Genomic DNA, 10,953 nt, shown 5'->3' on the forward strand with positions numbered 1-10,953 from the left:
ATTTTCACCCAGAATACTCGCTGGTGGCACTTGCAGCTGCAGGGTTTACCCTGAGATAACTTTGCCACAAAATATCTTGCCTTTATTATTATTTTCACATCGTTCTAATATATCGACTTTGAAAACACAAATCATCATTCTATTTATAGCATCTTGTTGTTAGCAGTGGTATTTCCATTTACAAAATATAGAAATTCTTGATCGCTGAAAATGTCAAATTCTAGAAAGCGTAGCATTACCATGTTAACATTGTTCTCAAACAGTTTTTGGCCAAAGAGTCATTTAATGAATCCGGTTTTTTCCAAAATAGATGATTCTGATTATTCAGATGATTCTGATGTTAGTTCTGTTTAAAAATAATTCCAAGAACAGTTTGTATATTGTATTTTCACACTGAAAATCAGTCAGCCTCCAGAGCATGTTAATGTAAAATTAAATGAACACGGGCAGTGAGCTACAGTTTTTTTTCTAAACAGTGCAGCTGTTTAGAAAATTTTTTTAAATTTTCCTGATTTCCTTGGTATCTAGTGGTATTAAACATATGTGGGAGAAATACAGCTCAGCAAACTCTTCCAGGAGATAAAATGCTGATCACTCCTACTGGGCAATTTCACAAATGTCTCCTATATTTTTCTCCTTTGGTAGTGGGGATGGGGGGCATAATGTTACATTGGGTCTCTCTCCTCTCTCTCTTTCTCTCTCCCTCTCCTTTTAAAATGTTTCCTCTCTCTCAATATTTCATTTCTTATTTGTATTTCTGAATGAGGGAAAAGAGTTGATGGGACAGCGGAACGGGAAAAAGAAGAGCACCAATAAAACCTGTTTTCCTGTTTTCACTATTTTCATTCCAAATTCCTTCTGTCTCATAATTGATGGAATCTTATGAACTTATTAGTTAAAAAGTGTCTTTCTTGTTTCACAGGAATTCATATTGGGGTGATCACTCAGAAGAAAAGGTGAATACCGGATGTTGTAAGCTATTGGACTGCCACAAGTGATATCTTTACACACCATTCTGCTGTCATTGGGTATGTACAAAGTGCTGCATACAGACAGAGGAGAAGGACAATTGAGCCCATCTAAAGTTAACAAAAACTTCCTCTTGGGGCTGTTTCTTTCCATCAGACCTTACAGTTCTACGGGATAATAGCTTATCTCATAAGGCCTCAGCTTTCTTTAATAATTTCTAGAAGCAGACATTATTGTGTCATGCACACTCAGTGTTGCAAATTAATAGTCTGGTGATCTGGGTGGCATGGCATTTTCCCCTTCTCTGGTTCATCACCCATGATAGACCAGTAAAGGTGACCACTTAAATTCCTTGCTGTGTAGTGTTCTGTATTCCTCAGGACACAGAGCTTCCTCTCTCCCAGGAGCCATGAATATCCTGATGCTGACCTTCATTATCTGTGGGTTGCTAACTCAGGTGACCAAAGGTAATGGAACCCTATAAAGCAGAGATGATGACTAGGATGAGTTGTTGCCCTTGGGCTCCCCTGGTATCATGATGGGAAGAGAGGGAATCTGCAGGAAAAATCTGGGCCAACAAAGCAGCAGAATGCTCGTATTTTGGCAGCTCCATGCCCCTAGTCTCTGAGAATCTTTCTGTTAGGGGCATCTAGCAAGCTGTCCTCTGAGGCGTTTCTCCAAAGACAAGAATTTCCTTAATGCTCTGAGCCACCCTATCTCTCTCTCTACATAACTATCCAATGTTAGTTCAGCCTCACTTCACTTCCATTTTGATTATTCTGTTGTATCTATTTCATTGTTGTGTCCTATTAGTTCTCCTAGCATCTTGAATTCTTCTTTGCCCGGAGAGTACCTTCAGAGGGAGGCCCTCACTTTCATGTTCTTAGGTACGGTGAACAAGTCCATTGACAGTTTGTAGATTCTGTAGCACTATCATATGGAAGAGACAATATATATGTTTGGGGTAGAAGTGGAAATAAGTGGAGTGAAGACAGGATAGACAGACTAGTGACCAATGGGGACCTTCTAATTTTAGATGAATAGGAACAGTCTGTTTCCACTATTTAATAATGCTACTTTTGAAAATTGTTAACTTTTTATTAAAAAATAATACTTGCAATTGACTTATGTATCAAGCATTCGATAGATTTATAGGGTTTAAGGAAAAGAAAAATGTTTGTCTGTCCAAGAATACCAGTTCTTCAGTCTTCCCCTTCAGAATCAATGTTACCAATTTCTTATATATCCTAGCAAATACAAATGTATTTATATTTGCATGTGTATACCTTTTAGATTTTTAAAAAATGCAATTGCAAATGCACCATGTGAATTGTTCTGCAATGTACTAGCAATATATTAGAGACATCTTATCCATACATAAACCTAGTTCATTATTTTTAATCAATAAGTAAAACTTTGAGGAGGAGCAGATGAATTGCCTCACATTAATTACTCCGCTACTGATGAAAAATAGGTCTTTAATTATCAAAAACAATTCAGCAAGAAAAATTTGTAAACAAATGTATGTCTTTTCATTTATGACTGGACACGTGGACACACACACACACACACACACACACACAAACACACACAGTCAAACCACCTACCAGAAAAGCTGAACTATTCTTCTCTCCTATCACCAGTTGCAAGAGTGTCAGCTTCCCACACCCTCATCAGTCCTTTTTGTTTTTTCTACTACATTCAGTTTTCTACTACATTCAGTTTTACAGTCTAATATGTGAAAATGAGGTCCTGATGTTTGAATTCATGACACTTTAGTTATAAATCAGTTTGAACATCCAGTCCATTAGATTTCTAAACTTTCTTAATTATCTTTATATACTAAGAAATTTGGCTTTTGTTAAATTTGGAGGTGTTATATGTTGCCTAGAAAGATGCTATTCATGTCTATTAGGTGGTTATAACTGTGCCTATGATCTGTTATGTCTTGATTCACATGTTGATGTAATGTGAGTTACAGAATTAATATCTACATTCATTTCTGATTATAAACTGCTGTATTTGTTGAAAATTTGGAAATTTTGAAATTGTAAAGAAGTAAAAAAATTGTAAAGAAGTTAAAAGAGACCAAATATTTTTGGTCTATTGTTCTTCCTCAGTTTTCTTATTTGAATAAAAATGTATAGCATACTTATAAATTTTCTATTATACTATTAGTATTTTCCCATTTACTAAATATTTTCAAAAACTGTATTTCCAATGACTGTATAAATTTTATAGAATGGATACTGTTTAAATTACTTAGCCAAATTGTTTTTGCATAAATAAGTGCATTTACATTTTATAGACAAGGATGGCTAGTATAACCTTTCTTATACATAAATCATTCAGCATAAAATTCCTGGAGATGTACTTTTTTCTGTCTGCTTCATGTATTATCAATTTCCGAATACTTGCCAAGTCCTAAAAATGAAATATTATATATAAATATTTAATTTTTATTTATGTCTGTGAGTAATGGGGAAGTCGAACTTCAAATACATGCTTAATGTATATTTAACTTTTCTACAAATTGTCCATGTCTCTCTTTCCCTTTTATTTTGGAGAGGTAGTTTTCATTTCTTTTGATTTAGAGATTTTCATTTTTGTGTTCTCTTATAGGTTTTGTTTTGAAATTTAGCTATTTAGTCTCTCTGGGCTTTATATTATGTGTTTTCAAGTGAGATAGCACCTGATGGCTTGTGAAGCAACTTTTTACCAAGCCAAGCTATCAGTGGACTGCTATCCATAGATATATTTTAAGTTGATGCTAGCTGATTATATATCTGGTATGTTTTAGAAAGAACTCCACACATGGGATAATGTTTTGGCTAGATGGCTCCCCTACTTAGAAACATACAATTGCTAGTCATATTTCTAATTTTAGGATTTTGAGATACTGGTGATGAAGATCACATGTCCTAACAACGTAATAGTTCCAGACTGAAGTTCTTTGAAAAAAATGACTGTTGTCACTCTAGAAAAAAAAAATTATGAATTTTTCCCAATTGCCATCATTCCACTGCTAAAACCAAATTCTTGGAATTATCTTTGATTTTTCTATATCCTACGACACTCATATCTATCAGGAAGTCTATTACATCTGCCTGCAAATTATATCCAGAATGCAATTATTCTTGTCACCTCCATTGCTACCACTCTGATTCTAGTCACCATCATCTCTCACCTGTGTTATTGCCATAGCTTCCTCATGATATCTGTCCTTCTGCTCTTCACTTCTACCATCTTGTGAAGACACATAGTGCATGATCCGCTTACACTGGAAGTCAGATCACGTACTTTTGCTCAAAACTCTGCTAGGGCCCCCTCTATACTCAGAGCGGTAACAAGAGTCCATACAGTGGCTCACCTGGACCTGCAGGATCTGGCCCTTATGACCTCTCTCACCTCATCTCCTACTATTATAGTCCTTGTTCACTCCACTACAGCCACACAGGCCCCAGTGCTCTTCCCCAAACATATCAGACTTACTCAACCCATAGAGCTTCGTTTGTTTCCTCTGCCTAGAATGTACTTGCCTCAGATACTGGTGTGACTAATTCCTTTACCTCCTTCAAGCTGTTTAATCATCACCTTGTTACACAGGCTTGTGCAACTCCTGTTTATGAATCTTCTATTACCCTTAAATCTATTCTCCCTTCTTTCTGCAAACCATTTGTCACCTTTTCATCTACAAAATAATGTACTTTTTTATTAAGGTAAAATATACATTTAAAAATTACCATCCTTACCATGTTTTTACCATATTTTTATGTATACCTGTTGGCTGTTTGTATGTCTTCTGTTGAGAAATGTCTATTCAAATCTTTTGCCTGTTTTAAAATCAGATTATTTGTTTTTGTTTGCAATGGAGTTTTTTGAGCTCCTTATATTAATATACTTTTGGTTGTTAATTCCTCGTCAGATGGATAGCTTGCAAATATTTTCTCCTACTCTGTGGGCTACATCTTCACTTTGTTGATTATTTCCTTTGCTGTGCACAAGCTTTTTAGTTTGATGTAATCCTAATTGCCTATTTTTGCTTTGGTTGCCCGTGCTTTTGAGGTCTTACCCAAGAAATCTTTGCCAAGACCAACGTCCTGAAGTGTTTCCCTAAGGTTTTCTTCAGGTAGTTCCATAGTTTCAGGTCTTAGATTTAACTCTGTAAACCATACAGTCTATCAGGGAGTGCATTTACTTTTTATTATCTGTCTCCCTCTGCTAGAAAGTCACCTCCATGTGATTTTTGTCTGTTTAGTTCACAGATGTACCTCAAGGGCCCAAAACTTTGATGACTGTGTGACTATAGCCTAATTTAAGAATGGAGGGGATAATTTAAAAGCAGTAGAAAGAAATGTAAGTGAGAAACAATTTTGAAGAATAATTGACAGAACAAGGCAATTCAAAGACAAAGGAGAAGAAGAGAGCCAAGATGACATATTTCAAGTATGGATAATGCTGGAGGAAAAAAATTAAGGTATAAATCTTTGTAGATGTGAGGAACGAAGAAGCAAGGTTAGAGTCTGTCTTGCACAAAAGAAGTGGAAGGTCTAGACTTGAAACTTAAAGAAAATTCCACGAAGTACAAAGTAAAATCGAGCCAGTAAAATAACAAAGATAGAATAAATGACTCTAGAAGAGTGAAGGTAGAATAAATAATTGGTGAAGTTGGACTAGAGCCAACATTCCCCAGAGGATAAAATATAAACCAAATTATTGTGAGCCTAATATATACATACATACATACGTCTATATATGTTTTATATATATTATCACATTCAGTTCAAATGAGGTTGTGTAGAAAATTACTTGCTCTTCTGCACATATACCAGCCTTCCTCCTCCATAGAGCCTTATCTCTAGCTGCTTCCTCTGCCTAGAATACACTTATCTAGGTACTCCTTGGGCAATTGTCTTCAGAAAGATGATCATGCCGTTTACTGCTTGATAAATGAACATACAATGCAGCACACTAGTTTCCCTTTAGATTTATATCCTCACCCCTCAAATGAGTAGTCACACTGCTTGGAAATCCTACTGCATTTCTCTTGTAAATAAACCTTCTTTCTTTTTCCTTTTTTTTTTTTTTTTTTTTGAGACAGAGTCTTCCTCTGTCACCAGGCTGGACTGCAGTGGCCCAATCTCGGCTCATTGCAACCGCCAACTCCCTGGTTCAAGTGATTCTCCTGCCTCAGCCTCCCGAGGAGCTGGGATCACAGGCATGTGCCACCACATCCAGCTAATTTTTGTATTTTTAGTAGAGACAGGTTTTCACCAGGTTGGCCAGGATGGTCTCGATCTCCTGACCTTGTGATCCACCCACCTCAGCTTCCCAAAGTGCTGGGATTACAGGTTTGTGCCACCACACCCAGCCATCTTCCCTCTTTTTTAGACAACTATTTTGTCCTGACCTTTGTCTTTTATTTTCCTGCTCCTCTCCTCTACATGGCTCTCCCCCTCAGCTTATCCCATGCCCCATTTATTTAAACAATTCAAATAGGAAGTTTTCACTCATTTCCTCTGTCCCCTTTGCCATAAATGGAGAAACGTGTCTTCTCCATCTAAAGATCAGTCTGCTCTGTGTGAATTTGTGACTGTGCCCTTCTGTCATCTCATCACCCTATTCTATATTAATCTCTCCTTTTCTGCTTTTTTTTTTTTTTTTTGAGATGGAGTCTTGCTCTTGTTGCCCAGGCTGGAATGCAGTGGCACGATCTTGGCTTACTGCAACCTTCGCCTCCCGGGTTCAAGTGATTCTCCTGCCTCAGCATCCTGAGTAGCTGGGACTACAGGTGCTCGCCACCTTGCCCAGCTAATTTTTGTATTTTTTAGTAGAGAGAGGGTTTCACCATGGCCAGGCTGGTCTCGAACTCCTGAACTCAGGTGATCTGCCCGCCTCGATCTCCCAAAGTGCTGGGATTACATGTGTGAGCCACTGGGCCCAGACTGCTTGTTTCTTTTCTCATTGCTTGCAAGCACCATTTGGTATTTATCGTTCTTCAAAACAAACCTGAAAGCTTTCCTTTAACCTTACATTGCTCTCTAATAAGTTATTTATTTCTCTGCTTTTCTTTGGAGCTAAACTTCTTAAGAGTCTCATCTACAGGTCCTGCATTCACTTCTCTCTCATTCACATTTTGACCAACTGCAATTTGGTTTCTTTTTTCATACCACTCGGAAGCTGCTCTCCTCAGTATGAAGTTACCTTCATACTACTAAAAGCATGGACATTTTCCTGCCTTCATCTTTTTTTTAACCTCTCAGCAGTATTTGACTACAAAATGACCACTCTGTCCTTTAAGAAACAGTCTCCTCTCCTGCTTAATGTAGTCACATCTGATACAACTTTCCCCATAACCTTTTATGCATTTTCTGTTTTCATGCATATCAGCCCGACTTGCAAATGTCAGTATCTCCAGTCTTTCAACAACTGCTTGTGAAATACCCCCGTACAGGGCAATCCAGAAATGCCAGAAAATTATCAGCTGTCTCTGGATCATCTGTCAACTACGGGGGAAGCTGGATAAATAGTCCAGGTCCTTTGAGCCTCATGTAGAATAACTTTGAGGCTTGGTAATATTTTTTTTTCCTGTGGTAATTCACTTATTTGCAGTTCAAGGCTATTATGGGAAGAAAACATAAATGGATGTTAGTTCTTCAAGGTTTTTACTGTAACTGTGCACCCTTTCATTCTTCAAGGTTTTTCTGTAACACTGCACCTTCAGGACCTGATGCCCAATTAAACATTTTTTTAAGTTTTTTGTTTTTTTTTTTTAATAAAAACTAAATGCTATTTTTTCTTCTACTTTTAGTTGATGTGTAATAATTATTCATATTTAGAAGATGCAGAGTGATATTTTGATACATGTATACAATGTGTAATGATCAAATCAGGGTAATTAGCATATCTATCACCTCAAACATTTGTCATTTTTTTATATTGGGAACATTCAGAATCGTCTCTTCTAGCTATTTGAAAATATACAGTAAATGATTGTTAACTACTGTCACCCTACAGTGCTATAGAACAGTGGACCCCTTTTGGCACCAGGGACCAGTTTTGTGGAATACAGTTTTTTCGACAAGGTGAAGGTGGTGGTGGGGATGGTTTCAGGATGAAACTGTTCCACCTCAGGTCATCAGGCATTAGAGTCTCACAACGAACACACATCCTAGATCCCTCACATGCACAGTTCACAATAGGGTTCATGCTCCTATGAGACTCTAATGCCTTGGCTGATCTGACAAGAGGTGGAGCTCAGGTGGTGATGCTTGCACACCTGCTTTTTACCTTTTGCTGTGCAGCCTGGTTCCTAACAGGCCATGGACCAGTATCCATTGGCTGCACAGGGGTTGGGGACCCCTGCTATAGGATGCTGGAACTTTTTCCTCCTATCTAGGTGTAATTTTCTATCTGTTAACCAACCTCTCTCTATCCTCCTTTCCCTTCCCAGCCTCTAGTAATCATTATTCTACAGTCTACTTCTATGAACTCAACTTTTTTAGCTCCTGCTTATGAATGAAAACATGTGGTATTTATCTTTTTGTGTCTATTTCACATAACGGAAAGTAACATGTCCCCCAGGCTCATCCATGAGTCTGAGGCTTGTTTGCAGCCTGGCTGCTGGGCTTCCCTGTGGGATTGTCCTCTGAGCAAACAGAAAACAGCCATCCTGCTGGCCAGCAGTTGATAGATGATCTCATGATAATAACAGGTTATAACTCACCTTTTCTTGGATTTCTTGCTCTCCTGATTTCTACATTTCTCCACTGATTTTTTTTAAGGAGGAATTGTCTCTCAACTAAACTATTATATTCAAATCTTCGCTGGAGCTCTGCTCTGCTGGGGGTCTGCTTTAAGACTCTAGAGTCTTATTCTCCTGTTTTGATCTGACTTATCTTATTGGTCCTTTTAAGTCGTTTCCTCTTATCTGATCTCTTATCTCTTAATATTGAAACTCACTAGAATTTAATTCTAGTCCTCTTTTTTTCTCATATTATTCCAACCACCATGGTTTACCAATTTCTGTACTTTAAATGCTATCCATAAGCAATCACATTTATTGATTTGCATATGTCAAACCAACCTTGCATTCCAAGGATAAAGGCTACTTGATCGTAGTGGATAAGCTTTTTGATGTGCTGCTGGATTCAGTTTGCTACTATTTTGTTCAGGATTTTTGCACTGATGTTCATCAAGGATACTGGCCTGAAATTTTTTTTTTCTTGTGTCTCTGCTAGGTTTTGGTCTCAGGATGATGCTGGCCTCATAGAATAAGCTAAAGTTGAGTCCTGCCTTCTCAATTTTGGGTGAATAGTTTCAGTAGGAATGATACCAGCTCTTCTTTGTATATCTGGTAGAATTCAGCTGTGAATCCATCTGGTCCTGGGCTTTTCATTTTCATCCTTTCTTTCTAGGTTTCGTATCAGTCTCATTATGCTCTCTATCTCTCCATCCCTCTATTTTTCTACATTTCTCCTTTTCTCCATACAACTTCTTTGATGGCACATAGCACAGTTTTAATATACACTTTTTGTTCTCCTGTTTGTCTCTTTCAATGGCTTTTTGTACTTGACATCATATTAGTCTAGATGTCAGTCAGTGTAAATTTTTGAATGAATGAAAAGTTATGTTGATGCCAGAGTTAAAAATTTGACCTATATTTTATTCTCTACAGGTAGCTTTGAACCCCAAAAATGTTGGAAGAATAATATAGGACATTGCAGAAGACGATGTTTAGATACTGAAAGGTGCATACTTCTTTGTAGGAACAAGCTATCATGCTGCATTTATATAATAATATCACATGAATATACTCAACGACCAGCATTTCCTATGATTCACCTAGAGGATATAACATTTGATTATAGTGATGTGGACTCTTTTACTGGTTCCCCAGTATCTATGTTGAATGATCTGATAACATTTGACACAACTAAATTTGGAGAAACCATGACACCTGAGACCAATACTCCTGAGACTACTGTGCCACCATCTGAGACCACTACTCCCGAGACTACTATGCCACCATCTGAGACCGCTACTTCCGAGACTATGCCACCACCTTCTCAGACAGCTCTTACTCATAATTAATTAACATTTACTTCTGGTATGGAAGAACTAGAAATACTGCTGGAAATAATATGCAAAGAGCTGATTCTACCAATCCAATTTCACCAGGAAAATTCCATCAGGGATTGGATGACCATGGGGATGGACATAATTGCTACTACCAACACAACAGCCAAGAGAGTTGCCTTACAATTAGAAATGTATAGACAGAAATGTATAGAAGATACAAGGATTCTCTTAATTGGACTTAAATTCTTTATCTGTCTTCCTCCGATGTACTGAAATATACGAGCTAATTTTTGTCTTAAGTGAACATTTGTATGTCTATGTATTTTTCCATGCCAAAAACAAAAACGAAGACCATTGTTTGGAGCTGCCTATTATGACTAAGACATGAAGTTTTACTTTAACAGTGCCTGGCCCACTACTATCATATATAGGAGAACATATAAAAGCATATAGAAAGTTCCAGATGAATGTTCCCTTCTCTACCCTCCACCTTTTATTGTAAGTTCTGACCCTAAATACCTTTCTGTGTCATGACGTCAAATTTTGTTTAAGGTTCTAGCTGGTAACTAACAGAGTCAGAAGCTAATTCTTTCATTCAGCACAAGCACTGATCTAACTGGATAGAGATAAAAGTGGGACTTGCCTTGAGAGTACATCATATTAGATTAAAAGCTGCATCTCAAATTCTACTTATCTTTCCAATCTTCTTTCCACTTAGAATTCCAACTTCCAAGTATGGCAGCCTCATAACATGCCTCTTCAGGTCTCTGTGCTGTCCATGAGTGTTAGTTGTGTGCAGTGTTTCTATGCTTTCTATGGCTGTACACATGTGACTGCTGTTTGTATGGCAACAGGTGGGTCAGTAAGTGTCTTCTATGATACTACAGAGAAGCGGTTATTAAC

At 37.5% G+C, this 10,953-nt stretch overlaps 1 protein-coding gene across 1 annotated transcript; it reads left to right on the forward strand.

Moving 5' to 3' along the window:
* The first annotated feature begins 1,378 nt into the window (after positions 1-1,378).
* On the forward strand, positions 1,379-10,062 carry LOC129527457 (beta-defensin 125). The gene is made up of 2 exons (XM_055364702.2): positions 1,379-1,436; positions 9,647-10,062. Exons 1-2 carry the CDS (start codon positions 1,379-1,381, stop codon positions 10,060-10,062), a joined length of 474 nt encoding a protein of 157 aa, XP_055220677.2.
* The last annotated feature ends 891 nt before the right edge of the window (positions 10,063-10,953 follow it).

This window comes from Gorilla gorilla, chromosome 18 (genome assembly GCF_029281585.2).
Source record: "Gorilla gorilla gorilla isolate KB3781 chromosome 18, NHGRI_mGorGor1-v2.1_pri, whole genome shotgun sequence".
Classification (NCBI taxonomy): Eukaryota; Metazoa; Chordata; class Mammalia; order Primates; family Hominidae; genus Gorilla; species Gorilla gorilla.

Bases quoted from the DNA above. Each gene is read 5' to 3' on its own strand.
- LOC129527457 (XM_055364702.2), top strand. From the start codon at position 1,379: ATGAATATCCTGATGCTGACCTTCATTATCTGTGGGTTGCTAACTCAG. The intron at 1,437-9,646 runs GTAATGGAACCC...TATTCTCTACAG, and splicing joins GCTAACTCAGGTGACCAAAG to GTAGCTTTGAACCCCAAAAA.